This window comes from Miscanthus floridulus, chromosome 9 (genome assembly GCF_019320115.1).
Source record: "Miscanthus floridulus cultivar M001 chromosome 9, ASM1932011v1, whole genome shotgun sequence".
NCBI lineage: Eukaryota > Viridiplantae > Streptophyta > Magnoliopsida > Poales > Poaceae > Miscanthus > Miscanthus floridulus.
The window spans coordinates 21,538,238-21,565,817 of NC_089588.1; the positions used below are offsets into that span (position 1 = coordinate 21,538,238).

At 45.7% G+C, this 27,580-nt stretch overlaps 1 protein-coding gene across 1 annotated transcript; it reads left to right on the plus strand.

The window, feature by feature from the left end:
• Positions 1 to 3,172: 3,172 nt before the first annotated feature.
• Positions 3,173 to 23,752, plus strand: LOC136479420 (uncharacterized). Its single transcript, XM_066477295.1, has 5 exons — positions 3,173 to 3,328; positions 4,032 to 4,833; positions 21,358 to 22,844; positions 23,254 to 23,633; positions 23,749 to 23,752. The coding sequence occupies exons 1-5, from the start codon at positions 3,173 to 3,175 to the stop codon at positions 23,750 to 23,752; spliced, it is 2,829 nt and encodes a 942-aa protein (XP_066333392.1).
• Positions 23,753 to 27,580: the final 3,828 nt, after the last annotated feature.

Consider the following 27,580-nt stretch of genomic DNA (forward strand, 5'->3'; position numbering starts at 1 on the left):
CAGGCTCGACGCATGCATTCGACGAGTGATTGGTTGGCTGCAGCACCGCTAGCCAGGCTCCGCGCGTGCATTGCTTGCATCTCCGTCTGGCTCGTGCCTTCGCGTGCAGAAATCAGCACTCAACCTGGCTCCCGGGAAACGAAACCGGATCTCGATTCTCCGGAGCCTCGCTCGCTCGCTGCTGGCCCGTGAAAGCCTGTCTTCCGAGAGCCGAGCCGGCCGGTACCCAGAAGAGAACCAAACGCGCCCTAGGTTTCTGCGACGGAGGGGCAATGATTCTCAGCTGGCTGGAACAAGCCTGGGACAAGACAACCAGAACCGTTCGTTCAAACTCTGCGGCCGGCTGTCCGCTACATTGGTTGGCTGGTGAATTTCTTTTGTCGTTTGGGCACACACAAAGTCGAGCAGTAGGCCCTCCAGCATGCAGTGGTGCAGCTTTTGTTGTCTGGGCAGACACAAAGTCGAGCAGTAGGCCCTCCAACATGCAGTGGTGCAGCCTTATCGTACATGATGGCGACGGTTCAACGTGGTTCGATGCCTTGAAAACTGCGCCTCAATAATGGAGCTCCAGGGGTAGATACATTTCTCGACACATGTTTCCTTCCCTCTGCGTCCACCACGAAAGCCATCCCCATTCCCATCTCTGGGAGCGGAAGGCGCGCAGCGGCTAGCAGCCCCAGGCTGCGTAGAGGTCTCCCCCGTATTCATCACCTACTACCCGGCTAGTTGTCGCTTTTTGCATTGTCAATATCTCCAATGTGTTTCTAGGTCTTGTTTAGATCACCTCCAAATTCTAAGTTTTTTCACTCTCTCTCTATTACATCAATTTTTAGCCATTTGCATGGAACATTAAATATAGGTAAAAAAAATAACTAATTGCACAGTTTAGTTGGAAATCACGAGATGAATCTTTTGAGCTTAGTTGGTCCACGATTAGACAATATTTACCAAATAAGACGAAAATGATACTATTCATCGGGTTGTAATTTTTTGCAATCTAAACATGGCCCTAATTGATAAATACCAGCTCCTACATCTTGTGTGCATACATTCTTAAACCTTACCAGCGCCCAATCACTATGGGGTGCGCATGCGCTGCTAACCGAAGGATTTTGGGGGTACTCACGGGCGGATCTAGTACCGGGCCGGCTGGGGCTTGAACCCCCGCTACCGTCGCTAGAAGCATGGAGCCGCTCCTAAGGCTGGCTACAAATTTATACTCATTAAAGTTTAGAAGAAGAGACTAAATGTCCAAAATAATAAGAATAAGTCTCTCCTAACATGTGTTTCTAGATCCGCCACCGGGGGTACATGATACATCTGAATTACGTTGATGTATTTAGCCTGCGCAGGATGACAATAGGAAAAATGGACTCAAAATCTTTTTCTTCTTCCCTTTTGTTTTTGAAGAACAAGAGCGGCATAGTTATCCTGCTGCAACTAATAGTAAGATGCCTTGTGGTTTCCAAATCAGCATAAATCATGCTTCAATTGCCCTCTTTTGGTACTCCAATCCGGCTTTTGTAGTACATAATATTTGTAAAATGTATTTAGATATAATGTATATCTATATCCATGAATGATGTGAACAATATTTTTTGTCTCCGAAGATATTTACATGTGTGTAATTTAGATGCAAATAAAGGTATTACTTTGAGCTATTTTATTTATAACGACGAGTAGTTTTTTTCAAAAACAGAACAGAATTAATGGCTATCATTATCACTGATGATTACTAGATTATATGAAATTGATGTCAAGATGTTACTGATTTTCTGTGATAATTTCTTTGATTTATTTTTCCCTAGTATGTCTGGTAAGGATTAAATTTGAGCCTCCATTGGGGTCGTCTAATTTGTAACATAAAGTGTGGTAATGGCCATCATTACCACACTTTCTGTTGGGCTTGGAATCTTCTGCTTCAATATATGTGCAATTATGACATCACCCTCTAGTCTTCTCTGAGATTCAACCAGTCACATAGTTTTGAGGCGTGCAGCCAGTGTCTTTTACGTTCCTTGCCCCTCTCTGTATATATGACTCTTTCTTTTTAATTGAAAGGGCCACTTGCGTTTAAAAAAGAGAGATTCAACCAGTCACCTGACAGAATTTGATTGTTTTCTCATGTGCATGGATCTCAAAGAATATTTGAGGTTCATCGTAATATGTAGGTTCATAGTAATATGTATGCACATAGTTTTGAGGTTTATTAATTATTTCTCTGTTTCCTATGTGTACTAATGTACCAATTTTCTGTGGCAGCGATTTGGTTAATGCCAGAGTTGTAACTACAGAGTACATATCCCACATGATGTAGCCAAACTCTTGGGGCTGTTTGGCTGATACGTTTTACGGCTGATTTTGGCTGATTTAATAGTGTTCTGTAAGAGAGAATAAGCTGAGTATGACTGATATCTAGGGGCAACCTTAACGTTTGGAAGATACAACGGTTCAAAGATAATGCCACGTCAGAGTGTCTAACTTAGGAAATTTCACTCTAATGTATAGGAAACCATCAAGTATAAAACAATCTTTCCACTGTATCCGTCTCTTGCGGTCTTTCCCAGCACTCTGGCAGGTGGTGCCGGTCTTCTTTGGTTTTCTCTAGAAGAAAATGATTTTTCATGTTATGAACCTGTTGCCAACTCAAGCTTCGGTGCCAAAATTTTCATGTCTAGCACAGGTGCTGCATTGTATTGCACCTCTGCTGCTTTTCTTTCTCCCTGCGCATACCACCTTAGTAACAAGGTTGAGCTACCGTAAGGTATACTCCATCTGTGAAATATGTTGGTCGAAATTTTTCAAGTTCGATTAGGTTTTAGAAAATATTAGTAATATTTGTATCGTCAAATAAGTTTATTATAAAAGTATATTCAATTATCTATCTAATGATACTAAACTCTAAATATTAATATTTTCATCTATATATTTAGTCAAAATAAAAAAAATGTTTGGAAGAGTAACAATTTTTATGGGACCGAGGGAGGGAGTATATAAGGAGAATATATGGCAAACAATGATTATTCTGATGCAACACTGGGTAATTAATGTTTTGCAACAGCTGTGGTAAAGACAAACATGCATGGTCTAAATTCTAGGTTTACCCGTTATCACTCAGTGAATAGTAGTAGCAGGAACTAACTAAATTCATGTACTGGCACAGGAATTCACCATGGGAGATACGCCTGACCAGGAGATGTTGGACGTGAAGTCGGCCGGTGACGGTGAGCTGCAGGTCGGGCCGGGGGTTCCAGCAAGTAGATGTAGGCCAGCGATTGGCAAGCTGGGAATCTGTGATGCTGCAGCAGATCAGGAAGCACCAGTGAAGGTAACATTTCGAGGGATTAGCGACCACAGTACATGTTGTGCGCCAAACATCAAAGGCATTTAATTCATTGTTAGTTTTCCTTCTTTTAACGGACACGTCCCTTGGACACACCGGTTCGACGCACACCTCACACACACACAAACCTACAACTACACACAGTGGTGGATCCAGCAATCAAAACCCCACAGGTTGAACGTGCATCCGCCACTGACTACACATAGATACCGAACGCAGCTAAAAGGTATCCAAAGATCACAAGACTCCGAGCGTGACCGGCATGTCACTTGACCATTGTGGCATATTAGCATGTAGGGGTTGTTTGGTTGCTGCAGTTGGGGCGGAAAAAAATGGCCGCCACAAAGTGTGGCGAGATTCCATCGGATTTGCACTACGGTTTTCCGTGGCTGCCTACGCGTATCCACCAACCAAACAGTCACTTCGATATCTGTGGCTGCCAGACTTTGTGGCGTAACGTGCTGTGGCCGGAAACCAAGCACCCTCGTATATGTGCGCTTGTGGCTATATATAGGAGATGGATAAAGACCCTGGTGAATGCCGGTGGTTGGCGCACCGCTGAATGAGCCCTCGTTCGCAAATAGAGATTAATGAAACTACTGATTACATTCCTATTTGTCTGAGTATCTTGCTTTACGATCAAAGCACTCTATTCTAAACACTAGTAACTAATAAATCACAACTGCAGGACGTCGAAATGGCAGAGGATCAACCTCCAGCTGGACTGTCGTACACCATTGACGATCAAAGGTCGTCGTTCACTGAATTCATAAAGGATCTACGTGTCATCCTCGCTGATCACCAAGACCGTGAGGATATCTGTGATCGCCACGTGGACCCAAATATCTCGAGTAGCCGAAAACACCCACTGCTCCCGAAGCCGCGTGCTGAACAACCGGTGAGGTGGATTCGCATCAAGCTGCAACTGCAAGTGGTGGAGGGCGAGGAATCGTCTTCATTGGCAACCCTACTCATGAGGGATGACAATGTGGATGTGATCGGATTCATCAACCAGTCTGGAGTCTGTTACGATTTTGCCGACCCAAAGAGAAGCGCCCGTTGGATCCTCCCACAAGAATACAAGCCAGTATTTCTAGGCTGGGGCAACAGCTACAAAAGCATACTAGGCGTCAGAAAGGAGGAGGAAGTCATGGATATGCTTACGTCCGCGAGGCTGGGCAAGAACTTCGCCACGCACGCCGTGCGCTTGTTGTCGCGCTACCCACACGAGGTGGATGGTATCGAGATGACACCCATGCTGGCACTGGTGGGCCTGAAGTTCATGGTCTCCGAGTCCGCAAAGATGAATCCTGTGCACGATGCCATTGCACGTGGCTGGGACACCGGGACAGGATTCACCAAGCAATTGATGACAGATTACGTGTGGAAATATGCAGAGATGTCAAGGCGTATGAGGCATTGGAAGAGAGGACACTATGCAGAACGGCGCCCCGACTCAGAGCTACGTTATATCTACCTCGTGCTCAACGGTAATCCCTTTTCTTTGAAGTGTGCATTCAATCCTTTAAAGTATGACCATTTTCAAAATATTATTGCATTTTTTATGATATGATATATCATTGCCACACCGCTGATCCCTGTTTTTTTTGTATTTCTTGTAAAAAGTACTACGCACACACTAGTCCGTCAATTTGTGCTAAGCATAGACTAAAATGGCTAAGGAACATAAGCATTATTAATTCAACAATAAATTTAAGAACCACATTGTTCGCACACGATAAATTTAAGAACCGACCTTGATACACGGTTAAGATTGATCCTTAAAGGCGGTGGAGCACCGACGTACAAGCGGGGGGCTGACCAGCGGGCCCCATGGGCTGGCCGGCCCCACCCAGGCTCCTCTCGGCCCGATCTTTGATGATCTGTCCTGGATGGTGGATTGGAGGTCCTCTAAGTCGGTTTCGTCACTAATGATCGTGATTTGCTTTGACGGATAGGTCCACTTTGCCTGTTTTATGATTAAATCCTCCTGCAGACACATATTCACCAACACTTGTGGAATTTGTTAGTTTAAACCCCTATGCCTATGTTGGTGATCATATTTATTCAGTTTTTCATGTTATATTGATGGTTTATTTTGAGGGTTAATGACCGTCAATAGTTTGCAATCCTTATCACTAGCTTGTTTTACTTGTACATACTTGTGCTAGTGTTGTTGTTCTTGTGTAGCTAAGTAGCCTTGCTTAGTTTGTGTAACTAAGTAGTTGTTGCTCTCTAGTTTAGCTTGTGTAGCTTTGCTAGTTGAGTAGTGTTAGTGTGGCTTAGGCTTTGTGCGCTTTGCTAACTAGTATGAGTAGGAGCTCCTGGTGTGTTTTGTTGTACTAGTTGCTTAGATTTGTGTGACCTTGCCAACGAGACTTGTGTAGGTGAGCTCTCTCTAGCTCGGCACCTTAGTTGCTAAATTAGGATCTTTGTAAGGTACTTGTGAACATAGATAGAGGGGTGTAGTCTTGACTAGACCGATTAGTCTATTTTCGTATTTATTTCGGTTAGTGTCGGTGCAGGACCCACGGGATACCCCGCAAGGAAGGGAGAAGATCTAGTCTAACTAGGATTCTTCCCATGTAATCTTAGTAGTAGTATTATTCTGTAATCCTACTAGGAACTCTCATTATAAACCGACTAGGACTCTGGCCTCCTGACTATATAAAGGAGGGCAGGGTTCCTAGAGAAGGGGAGACTTGACAATCAATCCAACGCAAAGGCTAACGCCGACTGGACGTAGGGCTATTACTCGATCACGGTCGAGGGCCCGAACCAGGATAAATCGACTGTCTCTTGTGTTTACCGTCGAAGTCCTGCATACGCTGAAGCCCGAACAAACTGCCCCGGGTACCCCCGTGGTAGGCTATCGGTGGTGAAACATCGACAGCTGGCGCGCCAGGTAAGGGCTTTCAGCGAATTTGCATCCGAGAGCTCGACGGACCTCGACAACATGATGTTCTCGACGGGATCAACCTTCATCTTCAGTTCATGGATCTGCGAGGCAGGCGACAATGGCAAGCTCCAAGGCCGTCTCCTCGAAGATTCGGACCACCATAAAGACCTTTCTATTTCGACGACTACGACAGATCAACTCGCCGGAAGATTCACGCAGCTCGATCCAACTCAGATTTCGCGGCTTTGCGCATCTGACTCAAACTCGGGCTCTGCATCCAAGATGGAGTCTTACCCAAGTTCTTTCAAGAAACCAAGTTCTTTTCCGGCAGGGTTCCAGAACGCAGCCTCGGCCTATCAAGAATACAACTCAGAGTACACTCAGAGTCCTTTCAAGAAGTCAGGTCCTTTTCCGTTCGGACTCCACAACATGGCAAAATCTTATCAGGCACAGCCTGAAGGATCCCTCGATCCGGTGCTTAGAATGCCACTGAAAGGAGCTCAGGAAGGTCTCGTACTAACTATAACATCTCAAGACTTCATCGTCCACTGGCCAGGTTCTGTTCCTGAGGATAGCGGTACCCGACTAGTTGTCATGACGACAAAAACAATTCTACCCTACCAAGAAGGAGACTCGATCTGCGACCTTGAAGCCTCTACTAAAGTTATCAACAACTCCGACAGTGTGGAAACCGACGCCGATAATAGAACAATTCACGCACGAGAAGTATTCATGGTTCACCGTCCTCGATCACCATTGGCCCCCCTAGAAGCACCCGATATCAGGTCATCGGATGAATCTGAGTCCAACATATCACCCTTTACCTAGGGGCACGATGGTGAGACCGAGAATCAGAAACAAGCTAGAGAAAGAAAAAACAAATTGAAACAAGGACGTCAACGCCGTGCTAGGCAGCGCAAGGAAGCTTGGATCAGATATGAGTCAGATCTGGCCAAGTACAATAGAAGAAAATCAGAACGAGAAGTCGAAGAAAGACGCGCGGTGAATACACCCCTCAATAGGATCCGAGAAGCACTAGAAAAACTCGGAGCGACCTCACATCCCAGTGAAAAATAGGAACAGCTCTGGGACTTTCTCCTATCAACGGTCCTAAGGATGCACAACGGAAGGACCCGCTCAAGACTACCTGCCAGGTCAACATCTCATGAGCAGGAAGATCAAAGTCAAAGGAAGTCCGCTTTCGAGAGACTTGGACCAAGTGGAAGTCACAACAGAGAAAGTAGAAGGGACCATAGTCAAAACTACCGAGTCGAACAACCAAGAAAGATCAAAAGGAAAGTACATATTCAGACAGCCACGCAGAACTACTCTCACCAAAACAACAGTTGGCTAGAAGGGGGTGCTGAATCAGAATACATAGAAGCCGGAACGTACGATAGATTCCCCTGTTTTGCAAACGGACTTGCTTCAATACAACTACCTCACAAGTTCAAGCCGTCCAACCACTCTAAATATGATGGCAAGACCGAACCAAGGCAGTGGCTCAGGATTTACTCGCAATCGATTGAACTAGCCAGAGGAGATGATGATATCAAGACCTTGTTCTATCCCATGGCCCTAGAAACCATGCCCCTCCAATGGTTCGACAAATTGAATCCAGGGTCAATCAGAAATTGGGAGGACTTGCAAAGAGTTTTCTGTGAAAATTTCATGGGTATCATTACGCACCCCATCACCCACGCATAATTAAAAGGACTCAAGCAGAAAGGGGGCGAAAGTCTCAGAAATTACTATTAACGATTTGGCGAACTACGTGCTCAAGTACATGACATCACCGAACGAGAAGTAATCGAAGCTTTCTCTCACGGAATCATGGCTAGATGGCAATTTCAGGACTTTTGCAAAGAAAACCCGAGAAACAATGAAGAATTCAGACGTACAGTAGAAAACATAATTACTGCAGAGGAGAAGACACGAGAAAGGTTTCTGGATAGAAACAACCGAGGCAACCCGGACAAGCCAAATCATCGAAACATCATACATCAGGAAAGAAAATGTGAACCAGACAACACCATAGCGGTGGCCGACAAATCAAGGAAGTTTTCCAAACCCAGAAGGTATGACGACATTGAAAACATGCATTGTATCTGGCACCCTAAAGGAAATCACACCATCGGGAATTGCTACACCTTCAATGATCGATACACAAGAAAAGATAGTAAGAGAAACACTAAAGAAGACAATCAGAAAAAAGATGAAGACAACCACGAAGACAAGGGATTCCAAAAATCCAGGGGGACAGTAGCAGTGATCTTCGCCGGGGCCCTAGATTCCAGAAGCAAATATCAAGAAAAGCTAGCTCTACGAACCATCATGGCAGCAGAACCGGCTACTCCAAGATATCTCAATTGGTCACAGTATCCAATCCAATTTTCAAGAGAAGACCAATGGACTAGCGTAGGAAACGCAGGCCATTACCCACTGGTTCTAGATCCAACTATCGCCGATATGACTGTCACAAAAGTACTAATCGATGGGGGAGCTGGACTCAACATCATTTTTTCAGAAACGCTAAGGAAGATGGGACTACAACTCGCCGGGATGATTACACCAACGAACATCCCTTTTTACGGGATAGTACCCGGCAAGGCAGCCATGCCACTTGGACAAATCACTCTACCGGTTACTTTTGGAACTCCCTCAAACTACCGTACAGAGTTCATCAAGTTTGAAGTTGCAGACTTCGATTCATCATATCACGCAATCCTCGGGCGCCCAGCACTAGCAAAATTCATGGCGATACCACATTACCCATACCTATTGCTTAAGATGCCAGGGCCTAACGGTGTCCTTTCCCTTCGAAGTGATTTGAAGTGCGCTTTTGACTGCGACGTTCAGGCAATCCAAATTGCAGCCAAAGCACAAGCCACCAATAGTAGAAAAGAAATAGCCACTATTGCCGCAGAAATGAGCCCAGAAGAACTAGAGATACCGGCTAAAAAGCCCAGCATCCTCGCACCACCAAAACAAGCCGACGTCAAGCAAATCGACCTGGGCACCGGTGATCCCTCCAAAACGGCAACCATCAGCGCCCACCTCTCGGCAAAATAGGAACTCGCGCTCACCAACTTTCTTCGGGACAACAAAGATATCTTCGCTTGGAAGCCAATCGACATGCTAGGTGTCCCAAGAGAGTTGGCTAAGCACAGAATCGATATCAATGAAGGCTCCAAGCCTGTGAAGCAACGGCTCCAACGATTCTCACCCAACAAGAAGGCAACAATTAAAAAAGAAATCACAAAGCTAATGGCAGCCGGATTCATCAGAGAAATCCTTCATCCAGATTGGCTAGCAAACCCAGTTCTAGTACAAAAAAAGAATATGGACGAGTGGCTCATGTGCGTCGACTACACAGATCTCAACAAACACTGCCCGAAAGATCCATTCGGGTTGCCACGCATTGATCAGATAGTTGATTCAACAGCAGGATCTGCCCTATTATCCTTTCTTGATTGCTATTCAGGATATCACCAGATTGCATTAAGGGAACAAGACCAGAGCAAGACATCTTTCATCACTTCGTTCAGCGCCTACTGCTACAAGACCATGTCGTTTGGACTCAAGAATGCTGGTGCCACTTACCAAAGAGCTATCCAAACGTGCCTTGGTGAACAGATCGGCGAAAACGTAGAGGCATACGTGGATGACGTAGTAGTAAAAACAAAGAACCTGGACACACTAATTGAAGACTTAAAGCAATCCTTCGAAAACCTAAAAAGGTGGAGGTAGAAATTGAACCCAAACAAGTGTGTATTCGGAGTTCCTTCAGGACAACTACTTGGATTCTTGGTCAGACATCGTGGAATCAAAGCCAGCGCCAAGCAAATTCGAGCCATAACAGAGATGGGCCCTCCTCGAAGTGTCAAAGATGTGCAGAAACTAACAGGCTGCATGGCGGCCCTCAATCGTTTCATATCAAGACTCGGCCAAAAAGGGTTACCTTTCTTTAAACTACTAAATAAGACAGACAAGTTCGAGTGGACAGAAGAAGCCAACAAAGCTTTCAAAATACTTAAGGCATACCTCACCTCCTCTCCCGTTCTCACACCTCCAAAGAAATACGAAGACATGATGTTGTATATTGCAGCAACTTCTACTGTGATCAGCACAACGATAGTCGTAGAAAGAGAAGAAGAAGGGCGCGTATATAAAGTACAACGCCCCGTATACTACATCAGCGAAGTACTGTCAGAATCAAAAATCCGGTACCACATGTGCAGAAACTACTCTATGCCCTCCTGATCACTTCACGCAAGCTTCGCAACTATTTTGAAAGCCACAAGATTACCGTGGTGACAGATTTCCCACTCGGAGACATCCTACACAATAGAGACGCAACAGGGCGCATATCTAAGTGGGCAGTTGAACTTGGTGCTCTCAATATCGATTTTACCCCACGGAAGGCAATTAAATCTCAAGCCCTTGCTGATTTCGTTGCCGAGTGGACAGAAATTCAACAACCTATGTCAAATACCATCCTTGACCATTGGAAGATGTACTTTGATGGATCACTCAAGCTAGGCGGAGCCGGTGCAGGCGTTCTCTTCATTTCTCTAAACGGAAAACAACTCAAGTACGTCCTTCAGATATTATGGCAAGCTACAAACAATGAAGCAGAATACGAAGCCCTCATCCACGGGCTCCGAGTAGCAATTACCCTCGGAATCAAGCGATTGCTCATATACGATGATTCGGCAGTAGTCATCAACCAAGTCAACAAAGATTGGGACTGCACCAAAGAAAACATGGGCGCTTACTGTGCTAAAATACGAAAACTCAGAAAACATTTTCAAGGATTAGAAATTCTACATGTCCTGCGTGACTCTAATATTGCAGCAGATGTCCTCGCCAAGCTCGGATCGGACAGGGTGAAGGTCCCACCCGGTGTATTCATAGAGGAGTTATCAGCTCCCTCTATCAAACAACCCGGTGAGATAACCCCTGAACTCCCAGCTAAAGGCACCCAGATTTTGGTAATCACCACCTTATGGACCCAGGTTTTTATTGATTATATCAAAGAGAATAAGTTGCCAGCAGATAAAGAGGAGGCTACCCAAGTTGTTCGCAGAAGCAAGAACTACGTCCTAGTAGGGGACAAGCTGTATAGAAGAGCCACATCATCAGGAGTACTCCTAAAATGTGTCTCGTTTGAAAAAGGCAAAGAGATCTTAGACGAAATATACTCAGGTTGCTGTGGAAATCATGCCGCCTCAAGAACACTAGTCGGCAAAGCATTCCGCACCAGATTCTACTGGCCAACCGCTTTGAAAGACGCAGAAGAACTTGTCAGAAAATGCAAAGGTTGTCAAATGTTCGCAAGACAAGCTCACGTACCAGCTCACAATCTCATCTGCATCCCACCTGCTTGGCCTTTCTCCTGCTAGGGGCTAGATCAAGTAGGACCTCTCAAGAAAGCAAAGGGCGGTTTCGAGTGCATCTTTATAGTAATTGACAAGTTCACCAAGTGAATTGAATACAAACCACTCACAAAATACAGCGCAGCCAAAGCAGTCGAATTCATCCAAGACATTATGCACCGCTTCGGCATGCCCAATCGAATCATCACAGATTTGGGTTCTCCCTTCACAGCTACAGAATTCCAAAGTTGGGCACAGGATTGCGGCTTCAGCATAGATTACGCATCAGTCGCACATCCAAAAGCCAACGGACAGGTAGAAAGGGCTAATGGACTCATACTAGCCGCATTGAAACCAAGATTGTATGAAGAACTAGTGGACTATGGATCCAAATGGATTGAAGAATTACCCAAAGTAGTATGGGGGCTACAAACTCAAATAAGCAGAGCCACCGGATACTCACCTTTCTTCCTAGTTTACGGATCGGAAGCCGTACTACCTGCCGACTTGATCTGGACGTCACCAAGGATAGAACAATATGATGAAGGAGAAGCAAAACACACCCGAAGATTAGAACTCGACAGTATAGAAGAAGTCAGAGTAAACGCTACCCTTCAGTCAGCCAGATACCTCCAAGGTTTAAGACGCCACTACAACAAGAATACCCAGCCTCGATCACTCTAAATCGGAGACCTAGTACTAAGAAGAATACAAAAAACTGATGGACGCCATAAACTACTCAGTCCATGGGAAGGTCCTTTTATTGTCACAAAAATCACCGGACCAGGCACGTACAAGTTGATAACTGAAGATGGAAAAGAAGTCAACAATACATGGCACATCAGCCAACTAAGAAGATTCTACGCATGAAAACAACTCAAGGAAGAATATATATACAAGCCACAAGAGATCAACGATCATGATCAACAGAGATGGTGTTCCTCGACAACATATGTCTTATAATGGCTTTTTCCCAGTTGTTTTTACTAAGCATATCAACGTTCATGATCAATAAAGATGGTGTTCCTCGACAACATATGTCTTATTATGGCTTTCCCCCAGTTGTTTCCACTGAGCATACCGGCCAAGAGCAAAAGAGCTAAAAAGATGCTTGAGCCCGCCGATGAGGGTAGCTAATAAGCTAACACCCGAACCAAAAAGCAAAATGGCTGAAATTATGCCTGAGCATACCGGCCGAGAGCAAAAGAGCTGAAAAGATGCTTGAGCCCGCCGATGAGGGTAGATAATAAGCTAACACCCGAACTAAAAAGCAAAATGGCTGAAATTATGCCTGAGCATACCGGCCGAGAGCAAAAGAGCTGAAAAGATGCTTGAGCCCGCCGATGAGGGTAGCTAATAAGCTAACACCCGAACCAAAAAGCAAAATGGCTGAAATTATGCCTGAGCATACCGGCCGAGAGCAAAAGGAGATGCTTGAGCCCACCAATGAGGGTAGCTAATAAGCTAATACCCGAACCAAAAAGCAAAATGGCTGAAATTATGCCTGAGCATACCAGCCGAGAGCAAAAGAGCTAAAAAGATGCTTGAGCCCGCTGATGAGGGTAGCTAATAAGCTAACACCCGAACCAAAAAGCAAAATGGCTGAAATTATGCCTGAGCATACCGACCGAGAGCAAAAGAGCTGAAAAGATGCTTGAGCCCGCCGATGAGGGTAGCTAATAAGCTAACACCCGAACCAAAAAGCAAAATGGCTAAAATTATGCCTGAGCATACCGGCCGATAGCAAAAGAGCTGAAAAGATGCTTGAGCCTGCCGATGAGGGTAGCTGATAAGCCAACACCTGAACCGATCCTAAGATGTTTCTACAACCAGGGAAAGGGCCAGATGCTGGCCACATCTCAAGTTAAGCAAAAAAGCTAAAAAGAAGAAGCTGAAGATAGTTGAGATCGCTGGTCCTAAGTCTTTTCAGTACTAACAAGAACAAAAAGGTTGTCAAGACAAGGATCTACTTACCCCGAGTTGTTTACACGGACCAGGCAATCGACAAATCAAGAAAGTTTGTCAAGACAACGATCTACATATACCGAGTTGTTTACACGGCGCAGACGAAAGCACTTGGCAAATCAAGAAAGTTTGTCAACACAACGATCTACATATACCGATTTGTTTACACGGCGCAGACAAAAGCCATACAAGCACTCGGCAAATCAAGAAAGTTTGTCAACACAATGATCTACATATACCGAGTTGTTTACACGGCGCAGACGAAAGCCATACAAGCACTTGGCAAATCAAGAAAGTTTGTCAACACAACGATCTACATATATCGAGTTGATTACACGGTGCAGATAAAAGCCATACAAACGCTCGACCTATCAAAGAACGATCCTACAATGGATGAAACAACACGACCACCATAAACCGTGGATGCGCACCACGACCAACAAACGACTACTCGGAAAAAATTCTCATCACTTGGACAACTCATTTAAAGAATAAACAAGGCGAAGACATCCAGGCAAAGAAGACATCAACAAAAATAAAGAATCTTCATTCAAGAAAGAAGTATAATATCCTATTACGGAGGCTAGAGTACAAAGGTCAATTACATCAAACATCGTCATCAGGAGAAGAAATATCAATATTAAGATTATCCACAATCCTCCTGGCTAAATCTTCGACCTCAGGCTCCACCTTTTCAATGGCATCTAGATATTCTTGACTCTCGGCTTCCTCTGCAATCTTGGACAAGGGGACCTCCGGAGCAAGAACCCGGACCTGGGCAAGAACGTTTCTAGTACATAGTTGGGCGCACCTGTTCACGAACTCCGGGAAACGGGTTGGAACTTTGGGAATAAACTGAGCCCAAGATTGACCATCATCTGTTGGAGTCTGAAGAAGGTCCGCCACTGACCGAAATGATTTCCACAAAGCATTCCAGTTCTCAGTAGCTGTCGTCAACTTACCAGTCAAGACTTCAACAGTTTTTTGGGCCTGCACAAGATCCCTATCAGCTCCATGCCTAATCAACTTAGCAAGCGCGAGTTCTTCTTCAGCACGAGTAATTACCTCCTTAGCCCTATTGTGATTATTGCGAACAAGTATCTTCATTTCCTCAACACCCTCTGAGAGCTTCTGCTTTTTAACTCGGAGAGCTAGACCAGGCACCAAAAAACAAGTCAGCAGAAAGGGAAATTTGAATACAAAAGGAAACAAAAAAGAACCCACAATACCATTGCACTCTTTCTTCATGGCCTCCACATTCTTCAAGGCCTCCTAGACACCAACATCCCTCCGCTCTTCTGCCTCAACCACCCGGGCATGGAGAGCCTGTTCCTCCCTCTAGTGCGTTTGACGCTCGGCCTCCATCTCGGCCCGACAGAGATCAAGCTCTATTTTTATGGCACTAACCTCAGAAGACAACTTTTTCTCGGTTTCAGACGAGAAAAAGAAGCTGGTATGATCCCGAGAAAAAGACTAAACAAAAAGAGAGAGAGAAAAACAAGACATAAGAACAGAAGAAAGACGCACATCCAAAGAAAGAACTTTAGAAAAACTTACCTGGAGTTTTTCCCCAAAAGAAGTCGCAAAGGTTCCCCAGTCAGTGGTCAGCTCTGACAACCGATAAGTGGCATCGAATTGTTGCAACACATCATCATCCAAACACTGACCACCAGTACCACGACGAGCAGAGGGAGAAGCCGGTTGATGCAAAGAAGGCAAGACCAGGGCCGTATCCTAGGAAGCCCCGACTACCTCCACAGACGAATCAACCGCCATGGCCACAGTCACCCCCGGAATCAGCAAATGCGCAGCAGCGTGATCACTAGGGAACCTTGTCTCCTTCACAGCCACCTCGCCGACCGTACATTCCAGGTCCTGAGACTCAGTACACACGGGCGCACTAGAGGACTGACAAGAGGTCGACTGAGGGTTAAGGGAAGGCAAGGGTCTGCAAGATGATAAGGAAACTTGACGATAAGAATATGAATCAGAAAAAAAGGAAAACAGAAGCAAAGAAACATAACCAGGATTCACTCAGTTAGCTATCTTCTTCTTCATAAAGCCCTCAAGATGAACAGAAGACCTTAGAGGGGGAACTATAGCAGCAAAAATATCACCACCACTCTACGACAGGAGTGGCGTGGTCGGTACAGGAGCCCCAGAAGAAGTCGAGCTCGACGACCGCTTACTACAAGAGAACAAGGCCAAAGTTAGAACAAAAAGAGGTGTTCAACAACAAAAAACAAGAAAACAACTCACCGACGCATGTCAAGGGCCGCATCCTCATCCTCATCTACCTCACTCTCAAACAAGGCAACCACAGTGCCATCTGAAAAAGGAGAAAAGTACACGGTTAAAGGCACAAACAGACAACAAAAAGACAAAACATATTACTATGCTCACCTAGGAGCACGCTACCTACAACTTGAGTACCTAGACGAGTACTCGATTGGCGAGACTTCTTGGTAGCAGACAAACCAGAAGAAGAACAATCCGCTCTCCCCCTTTTTCTGTCACTATGAGGACCTCGAGGAACTGGACGAGGAACATACTCTACATATGCGTCAAGAACTGCGGAAGAAACACCAGGAAACATCGTGGTGGTTTGAAACTTACTCGTTAAAGATGCCCCAACAAGACTATCCCTAGTCTCCACAATGGCAGGGCAGTCATCAAGGGGGTTCGGATCAACAAAGTTACGCCCCAATTCCTATAAAAGAGTAAAACAACCAGACAAGAAAGATTAAGCAAAAAAGTAGAGACAGCAAAGGAAATACAAAAAGTTCCCACATAAGAAAAAACAACTCACAGCAGGAGGCGGGTTGTTAGCACAATACTCAAGGATAGCATGCGGAACGACGCTTACTCCTTTCAACATCTTCTGAAGGCGCTCGAGCACCTCCTCATCAGTCAACTCAAGGGCAGGGACCATACGAGAAGGATCCTCCGCCCCAGAGTACTCAAATCCATAATTCTCTCGCTCCTTCAGAGGCTGAACACGGCGGTGAAGAAAACTGGAAACGATACCGAAGCCGGTCAAGCCCTGCTGTTTTTCAGAGTACATATCCTCTCAAGAAACGGCTTGATTGCCTGGAGCCCATCCATTGTCAGGGGATTCTTTTCCCATCGGTTATTAACCACAGGACCAGAACTAGAATGAACAGCAAGAGGAGGAATCATATTGGCGGCATAAAACCAGTCAGCATGCCAATCCCTCATAGAATCAACCAAGTCATTATCAAAGAATTTACTCTTAAGACCCTGACAAAACTGAATCCCACAGCCACCAAGAACATGGGTGTCATCGCGACGGGGTTGTGGCTTCAGACGGAAGAAGTAACGAAAGAGAGAAAGAGAAGGAGGAATTCCAAGAAAAGTTTCATAAAGATGAACAAAAACAGAAAGATGAAGGACAACATTGGGAGCAAGATGGTTCAAGCTAATCCCAAAAAACTGAGAAATCGATGAAGAAAAGCAGAAGCAGGAAGGCAGTGTCCAGCACGGATAAAGGAGACAAAAAGAACAATCTCACCAGGGCCTGGAGTTGGGACCCGATGCTAGCCTAGAGCTTTCCATTCAGCAAACTCCTTGTCCTAGATCAGACCATCACTGACAAGCTCGCGCAACTGATCCTCAGTCGTAGTCGGAGCCGGCCAGATCTTCTGAGCAGCCCTCATGGCCATGAATTCTTGATTTTCAATCATAGAAAGCGATGCCTCCTCGTCTACAAAGGTTGCTTGGGACTTGCTCGCTGATTTCTTCCTACCCATATGCTAGCAAAAGCAATAAAGCACTAAGAAACGATGATGCTCAGACGGCGGCGCTCAGATGACGGCGACAATGGCGACGATAGAGTTTTGAAGACTAGGGTTTCAAGGCAAAAGCAGGGCAGCAAAGAAAAAGAAGAAGAAAGGCCTTTAATTAGATTTTACAGCAATAAAAACGTGGCCCACCAGGCCCGTTTAAACACGGCATGAGAACGCAATGATTCATTTCTCACCACAACTGACACAGCTAAAATGATGGATAGAACGCTTCTACACAACGGCACAGTTCAATGGGCAGATTTCAGACTTATCCATCTAGCACCATGGCAGAGTCATCATATTGCTACAAAAAGAACTCATCAACCATGAAGCAACGAAGGGTTACCTCACAAGGAACACAAGAACCCGGTTCTTATAGAAAGAACTCGGGAATCTCCTAAACAACCAGGACATCAGCAGAAAAAAGAATGACAACTCAGAAGACAAAATTCTTTCCATTACAAATGGCTTCAAAAAATACAAGATTACACATCTTACAAGACCCAATGAACTCGGTACTACGACAAGCAAGGTAGCAAAAAGGAACCCGGACACAAGTAGGCTCTGGAACGACTACGTGTTCCAAATTGCTACTCGGTAGAACAAACCGCACTTGGCTACACTATTTTCTTCAAAGGACGAACGCAGTACATCCAAGGCAGAAATCAACAGCACGACGAGACAACATGGACCAGGGGAGGCCTACAGGCATCTGTCTACCCAAGTCCGATATGATGCTGGATATGGTGTTGATATGCACCGGACAGTCGCAGGGCAGGCGAGGAGGATCAACCCAGAACTGCTGGATGAAGGAACGTATCCCACATCACAAGACTTCCTCCAACTACCACCACGTACTTCCCAGTACAATGCCGCTGCGGGATTAGTCTACCTCTAATCCCTATCACAAGACTCCCTCCAGCTACGACAAGATATACAAGAACTACAAAATACGCCCGGGGGCTGCTCTACTTCACAAACTATCATATTCATGACTACAGAGATTCCAGACCACGCAACAAAATACTCGATGAATAAAAACAGCACACCAGGAGGGTATTTATAGACCAAAGAAGCGGTGCACATGGACCGGGAGCACCAATGGAACAAACCTAACAAAGGACATAGTGAAAAGACAGAATTCAATGAAAGAGGACTCAGGCGTGAAGTAACAGTACTCAAGAACGAGCATATTTGGAAGAATATACCAACACTGTATAACTCGTGAACAAACATCATTTACACTCAACCACCACCATACAGCTACATCTGACAACAGCAGACTACTAGAGAATATGCCAAGATCCTGTATCCAAGTTCTTTTTGAATAAAAGAACCCGGATATATGCTCGGGGGCTGCAACAGGAAAGGTTTTCAGTTCTTTGAACAACTCAGATTCAAGACCCTCCAACTCTTTGTTCCAAATAGCAAGAGGCTCAGGGGCTACACTCAGTGAGTGCACTTTTTCTTCAAAAAAAGCGCACATCACTCAGAACACTTCTTCAACACAGGAGTTTTCAAAAAACATAAGATTCAAGACCCTCCAACTTTTTGTTCCAAATAGCAAGAGGCTCGGGGGCTACACTCAGTGAGTGCACTTTTTTCTTCGAAAAAGTGCACGTCACAAAGAAGACTTCTTCAAGACAGACTACTTCAAGGCCTCACGACAAAAAGAACCCGGACCGAGCTATATCCGAGATAAAGAACCCGGGTATATGCTCGGGAGCCCTTCAACGAAGAATCAGAGCGATTTCAAGACGAGATCCTCCAGCTCCTTGTTCCAAATAGCAAGAGGCTTGGGGGCTACATCCAGATGGGAGTACTTTTTCTTCAAAAAAGCACACACCACTCGAAGATCCCAAGAAGCGCTACATGGTTTCACTCAAGAAAGCACTTGGGCGACACTTGTTCCTGCTCTGCAAGACCTAGAGGAACAAGACAAGGCTTCTAGAGTTCAACCATGAAGTGCTCGGGGGCTTGTCGGTGCGGGACCCACGGGATACCCCGTAAGGAAGGGAGAAGATCTAGTCTAACTAGGATTCTTCTCATGTAATCTTAGTAGTAGTATTATTCTGTAATCCTACTAGGAACTCTCATTGTAAACCGACTAGGACTCTGGCCTCCTGACTATATAAAGGAGGGCAGGGTTCCTAGAGAAGGGGAGACTTGACAATCAATCCAACGCAAAGGCTAACGCCGACTGGACGTAGGGCTATTACTCGATCACGGTCGAGGGCCCGAACCAGGATAAATCGACTGTCTCTTGCGTTTACCGTCGAAGTCCTACATACGCTGAAGCCCGAACAAACTGCCCCGGGTACCACCGTGGCAGGCTATCGGTGGTGAAACATCGACAGTTAGTCAGTGCATAATTAGTTTTAGAAAAGACTATTCACCCCCTCTAGTCGGCTAATTGACCCTATCACCCTTAAAGTAGTTCATCGGCATGCCAAAGGAAGGATTCGTGGTCTTAAGATCGAGAAGAAGACACCAATACAGACACACTAGGCATAACAGGTCCATAATCCGTAGGTTTCTTAAGACTAGCATTGTATTGCATACTATGAAACGTATTTATCATAGCCGCATCACAATCCGCCATCATTTTATTGAGTTGTTCCATGGTAACAACAGAAGATGTATTAATTACGGGTGGTGTTACCTTGGGTTTAGCAGTGGTTCAATGAGCAACCTGATTGACTACCTTGAATTGTTTTGCCACCCCTCCACGCCGATCTAGCGAACAAATTGCAAGAGCGGCTTGTAGGTTAGTAGCGTTCTACTCCTCCACCATCTTACGGAGATCCTCTAGTAGTTGATCAATCGTCGTAGGATGAATGATATTGTCGGGGTTGAACGGATCCGTGGGATCACCCTCCTTCTTGTTGTGTTCTTCAAACACGTTGCTTGTAGATTGATCTTTTTTTCCCAGCGGAGTCACCTAAAAGTGTGTTGACGTCGATTTGGATCACACACCAGCAAAGATTAGCTTGTCCAAGGTCGCACACGACCTATCACGCAACAAGGACGTTCGAGATCAGTAAGACCGACCAGCCAGTTGGTAGAGCCGATTCGATGCCCGTTCTTCGCCTAAAAAGCTCAAGAACACCTCTCGGGAAGATCCGTCAGGGAGGGGCACGTTGAGGTTGTCCTAAGGTCGGCAAGGGCCACCTAGAACGCCACCGAATCTCGTCGAGAGACGTGCCGAACAGCAAGGGTTGGAAAAGCTAGGGTAAATAAAAAAGGGTAATAGATGTTTTTTTGATCGATTGGAAGTTGCATCCCTCAACTGGCCATGATCCTCCAATATATAGAGAGGGAGATGGCCTTATCCCATTAAGAAACATATCCAAGACATAATTTACAATTTTTCCACGTCAAAACATGAGCTAGGACCGAGCTAAACTCGAAGCGGTTTCAGACCAGGCAAACTGGCCTAGCCAGTATTCGGGGGGCTTAACGGCCCTTGCCAGACAGGATCAGAGAAGCCATACAGACCCCCAAATCATCCTTTCTTCGTTTGAACTCCAAATTTGATGATTCAAATGTATTTCTTGATCGTCTTGACGTCAGGAACTTCATGTTGGAGCCCATTGCACGTGTGCTAACATTTTTGCTGTCAACAAAACATAGTTTGAGGCATATATTTAATATGAAAATCGATATACTCATAAGTTCTCGCATTCATAATGATATAGTTTATGTTAAAAAAGGTCGTTTTGAGACTTTTTTCTAAAACAACAAATGTAAGTAATTTTGATGCATATTTCGAAGTTAATTTAGTTTACTTTTAACAACGTCGAAAGTGAGTAATAATTTATTGATATCTCTGATGAGACGATACGTGGATAATTAATTTGCTACAAATTAAGTTCAAAACTATAACTTGGTCTAGGCGTGCGTGCGCGCATGTACATGTATATATTGGGTTATTTTTCTCATGTGTTAATTTAATTATTGTTGCAGTACATGCTGAACTGGTGTATACCATCGGAGATGAAATTTCATTCATTTCATTCATGACGGATCTACGTCGCAAACTCGCCGAGCATCCAGAGGCCGAGGATATCTTGGGCGGCCACAAAGACCCAAATCTCTCCGAAACTGGAGATCATCCAGTGCTGGCCAAGCAGCGTGCTGATGAACAACCGGCGAGGTGGATTCACGTCACGCTGCAAGCAGTGGAGGGAGAGGAAACGTCGTGGACAACCCTATTCATGAGGGATGACAACGTGTACGTCCTTGGTTTCATGAACCAGCAAGGAGATTCGTTCCAGCTGCTCGACGACAACCGGAATGCAGCCACCAATATACTGCTCCCAATTACTAATGGACGCGATCCCGAACTCTCAAGATGGGGTGTCAGTTACATGTCCATGCTGGGAGCCAAAAGTAATGATCATGCCGTGCACAAACTGGAGGCGGCTCATTTGGGCCGTGATTTTGCGAAGAACGCCGTGCGCGTGCTGTCGAGCCACCCAAATCCGGTGGCTGGTATCGATCTGAGGCCCAGGGTGGCACTGGCGGGCCTGATCGTCATGGTCTGCGAGTCCGCAAGGATGAATCCTCCCCACGACTCCTTTTCACGTGGGTGGAGCACCGGCACGGGATTCGCCAAGCAATTGATGATTGAGAACTTCTGGGAACATGGGAAAATGTCGAGCAAGCTAATGGCATGGAAGACCCGAGGGTACGCCAGCAATGTGAGCACACAGAATTGGCAACCGCACCCCATTATGGAGCTACAAACTCTTTACCTCGTGCTCAACAACACCCATACAAGTGATCAGGCTAAAAAAGTAGAAAAGAAGAAGAATCAACGTGGGAAGCCTGGCAATGTCAACAACGATGGAGATTCTATTAATAAGCCCGGCAACACTGGCAGTGGTCGCGGCCCTCCTGGACAAAGCAGAGGTGGCCACAATACCAAAGGATGTGGCGGCCCTCCTAGCCAAAGCGGAGGTGGCCGGGAGCGTAAAAGGGGATTCAACAATGGCAGCAATGGGAGCCCACAAATCCAACACAACAAGGCCTGCAACATTGGCATTGGTGGCATCTCTGCTAGCAAATCATCGGAGGAGGCTAGCGATGCTGGCAGCAATGGCGGCCGTGATAGCAAATCAGAGGAGGCTAGCGATGCCGACAGCGGCAGCGGCCCTGCTAGCCAAGCCGATGAGGCCGGAGACGACACCAGCAGCAGTGGTGGCGATTCTTCTAGCCAACCTGGAGAGGCCGGTGATGGTGACAGCAGCGGTGGCTCTGCTAGCCAACCCGGGGAGGCCGGTGACAACGGGGATCTTGATCTACGATGCCAGGGCCACGGTCGACCTCGGGTGGAGCTATTGGCCATACATGCTGATCTTCATGTCAAAGGCACGGAAATCGTCGTCTTTGACGGCAGACGAGGCCAGATCATCTATAGGAAGGAGGAAGGAGAAGAGGAGACAGAACAGGTATACATATATTATGTCTTACTAATTTGTCAACTTAGGGCCGGTTTGGATCCCCTTCTCTAAACTTTAGAGCTCTAAAAACATTACAGTATTTTAGCTCACTTTATAGGTCTAAAGCTCTATTGTGAGGGGGCATTATTATCATTGTTTACTCCAAACAAATCTCAAACACCATATGGTCATAGACACTATTTCTTAGTGCTTCTTGTGAGTATATTGTATGCAGTAGTAAGATGATGCCTAGAGTATAGAAAATTAAAGGCAATTTGTTTTTGATCATTGCGAAAATTTTGCAGAATTTATCTTTTCTTTCTTTGTGTATCTTGGGAGGATTAGAAATAGTAAGATGTCTACTATATGAATCTTTTTTACAACCATGCCATATTAATCAAGCAGTGCATACATGTAGGGAATGGTCGAGTTGGTACTGACTGGACCCTACAAAGGCATCTCAGCTTACGGGTGCTTCGCCATTAAAATTAACATCCCACCTGCCACTGCCAGTAGCAGCAGTGGCGATGCCGGTGGTCTCATCCAATGGGAATGGGACTGTTATGACCCCAAGTATGCCGCCCAAGTCGACCAACTACCCGTGGGCCATACCATCTGCGCTCCAGACATGCGCCCCGAGGTAGCTGTGGTCACCTACGTTGTGATGTCAGATGCCCTGGAGGCCACAGTGCAGGTCAGGCTGCGACTCAAAGATGGGCATAACACTGCTGGCATTGGTGGTGAGATCACTGCACGTATCGACGGCTTTGAAGACAAATACAGGAGCGTCCTCTTCAGGTGTGCAAAGGGGACGCGTCAGTGTTTCTCCCCTACCGATTACGACTCGTGGTTCCTTCTTGAGCTGGCGAGGAATGTGGTTGCAGTGCCATGCGGCAGTGCGCTTCAAATAGAGGTGAACCTCCAGATTGCAGCTGACGATGGCAAGAAAGTTGAATTGAATAATGTTCTTCTCCGCTTCGCCAATGGAATTAGTTCCAGTAAAACTGACGACGGCAATGAAGTGGAAGTGGAAGTGGAAGTCACCTGGTACCCGGAGGTAAACATTATATTGAAGACATCTTTTTATCATTTCTTATTCTTTTAACGAATACTAATAATCTTGTTGTCTACTGAATGATTATTATATACTACTAATCCACTGCAGATCGCACGACCAATAAGTCACCCTCCGGAGCAAATAATAACCAGCAAAGAGGCTCATCTGGAGAAATCTATTACTGCTCCGTCGCCGTTAGAACAAATCATCAGTGGTACACAGGAGGTAAATTAAAGGAGGACTAGCTACTATAGTGCTTGCGCTAAACATTGAAGACATTTGTTACTCCCTCCATCCCAAATTAGAAGTCATTACAAGAATCTTGAAGAGTCAAAGCATCTTAAGTTTGACCAAAATTATAGAGAAAAATATAAAGATTTATGACATCAAATAGGTATACTAGGAAAATATATTTAATAAAGAATCTAATGATACTTAGCTGGTATCATAAATGTTATTATCTTATTATATAAATTTGGTCAAACTTGAGATGCTTTGACTCTCCAAGTTTCTTGGAATGACTTATAATTTGGAAACGGTGGGAGTATCACTTTCCTTCTTTTAACTAAACTCTCGGGTAATGCATGCAGGCCAAAATGGTTTCAGGGCATCGAACTGTAGAGTACACCATCGGAGACGAACTGTCGTTCAATGAATTTATAATTGCTCTCCGTGGCATCCTCGCTGACCATCCAGACCGCGAGGATATCTTTGATCGCCACCACAGTTCAATTCTCTCCTCCACCAGAGAACACCCAGTGCTCGCCAAGCAACATGCTGAACAACCGGCGAGGTGGATTCACGTCAAGTTGCAAGCAGTGAAGGGAGAGCAAATGATGTCGACAACCCTAATCATGCGGGACGACAACTTGTATGTCTGTGGCTTCATGAACCAGCAAGGAGATTCATTTGAGCTCATCGAGAACCCAGATATATCTGCCGATATACTCCCACTTGATGAATACAATCCCCAACGCCTAAGCTGGGGTGTCGGTTACAGATCCTTACTGGACTTCGACACTAAAGGTGGTCTTGTGAGAATACTGGAGCACGTGAATCCGGCCAGGACTTCGCCATGGATGCCGTGCACGTGCTGTCGTGTTTCCCAGCTTGGGTGGTCGATCGTAATCGTATGAAATCACCCAGGTTGGCACTAGCGGGGCTGATCCTCATCGTCTGCGAGTCTGCAAGGATGAATCCAATCTACAACTTCTTTACAAGCTCGTGGAGCAGGAGCAGGGAAGATTACACGGTATTTTCCGACAGGAAATTAACCCAGGATCTGATGCATGGTTACGTGTTGAATTAGAATAAATATGGGAGGATGTCACGCCAGCTGCTGGCATGGAAGAGTAGAAGATATCCTAACCCGCACCCCATTTCACTGCTACGAGACATTTACCTCGTTCTCAACTACCGTTTGGATCCACCTCCTCAAGAGGCTGACGGCGCCTGGCACCCACCTCGGGTGGAGCTGTTGGCCATGCATGCGGACCTTGGGGTCCTTGGCACAACTGTAATAGTCTTCGATGGGAAACGAGGCCATATCATCTATAGGAAGCAGGAACAAGGAGAAAAGGTACATGTATTAGATCATGTCTATTAACTAATCCCTGGTATCCATAATCTATATGAATCTTTTTCGCATGAAAGCAATAATAGATTAGATTATTAATGAAGCAATGTGCATGGTTGTAGGGAAAAATGGTTGATTTGGTGCTCACGGGACCCTGCACAAGCATCTCGGCATACGGGTGCTTTGCCATCAAAATTGACATCCCAGGACCCTACACAAGCACTGGTGATGGCGGCGGCGGTTCCATCAAATGGGAATGGGACTGCTATGACCCAGAGTACGCCAGGGAAGTTGACAAAGGACCCATGACTCGGACCCTAAGCTCTTCAGGCCCTGGCCGCAACGTTGAGATCACCTATGCGGTGATGTCTAACGCCCTGGAGGCCACAGTGCAGGTGAAGCTACGGATGAAAGATGGGAACAACCCTTGTAGCGTCTACGGTGTTATTACCGCTAGCATTGGTGATTTCAAAGGCCAGAGCATCCTCTTCAGGCGTACAAAGGAGATGGCACAGCATCTCTCTCCAATGACAGACTCACTGCAGGGAGTCCTGTATCAGCTGGTGCGGTCCCTTGAGCTGGCTAGGAACGTGGTTGCAGTGCCATGTGGTCAACGGCTTCACATAGGGGTGGACCTGAGCATTGAAACTTCCAAGAACCAAGGGGCTAGTATTAATCCGCGTTTCAATAATATTATTCTCACCTTCGACAACCGCAGTAGCTGGTTGAGTCAACGTCGTGAAGTGGACGGGTATGAAGTTGAAGTGAACGTCGCCTTGTACCCTTGTGATCGATATGGCCCGGGAGCATGGAAGGTAAACATTGAAAACATGACTGCGCACTCATTGCTCAACACATTTCTTATGCTTTCCTTTTGTTTTGTTTTGTTTTGTTTTTCGCTAATCATCAGATATGTCATATGTAGTCTTTTGCTTGATCACTACTACATATGTACTGCAGATGGATAGGATGTGGCAACCTGACATATCCTACATGGTTGGGAATGATGCAGAAGGATTCAGTACATTCATCATTGAGCTGCGTAGATTGGTGACCGACCACCCACGCTGCAGGGATCTCGTGGCTGATCATCAAGATCTCTCATCCACAAGTAACAACAAAGTGCTCCGCAAAGTAAAGGATCCTGACACTCACCGCATCCAACGAGAAAGTTTGTTTCACATCAAACTGGAAGCGGAAGCGGAGGAGGGTGTGGAAGAAACGTCATCGATAATCTTAGTCATGCGGTGTGACAACTTGGACGTAATAGGCTTCATCCACATGCAGGATCGTCGAGCCATCTGCTACGAGCCTGGCTTTCGTTGGGAGCTCCCAGGAGAATATAGTTCAAGACTTCTACGGTGGTGGGACTACGGAAGGGACAGGGAGCAAATACTGGGCCCAGCGAGGCTGGGCAAGACCTTCATGGCGGAAGCCGTGCGCGAGCTATCGCGCTTCACAGGTAGAGGTAGTGAGGAAGCCAAGCGGTCACTGGTGGGCCTGATGATCATGGTCTGCGATTCAGCGAGGATGGATCCTGTCCGCGAAGCCATAGCAGGTGGTTGGAATAAAGGCAGGACGGCCTTTACCAAGCAATTCAAGAATTACATATGGATGTGGCCAGTAATATCAAGAGCACTGCTGGACTGGAGGGATCACGCCTACCAAGGATGGCCTCAAAACAGGACGCTAGAGTCGATGGGAATCACGAGCCCAGAAGATGCACTAAAACTTGTCCCCCTCGTGCTCAATGATCGGGATCCGATATGAGCTCGTCGTCGACCACCACCGTACTAGACTTCGCCAAATTATATATGTTATTTGTTGTATCCCTTTTAATTTGTTGTCACAAAATCATGTCGATCTGGCACTGGTTTATGGTCATATGGCGTGAGTGGCCTGGAAAACTTGTCGGGTTAGGGGCCCATGCATATATTTGCCAAATCAGGTACCCTTTTCCCTTTTTTAATCCTATCTAGTTTACAAATAAATAAATAAATAATGTCGTCCAGACATGATGCGTGTGACCATTGGAGCTAGTATTTGTCATTTGATCTTGTAAACCAGACAGTACCGGCCGGTATCAAGAAACTATATGAGCAAATATAAACA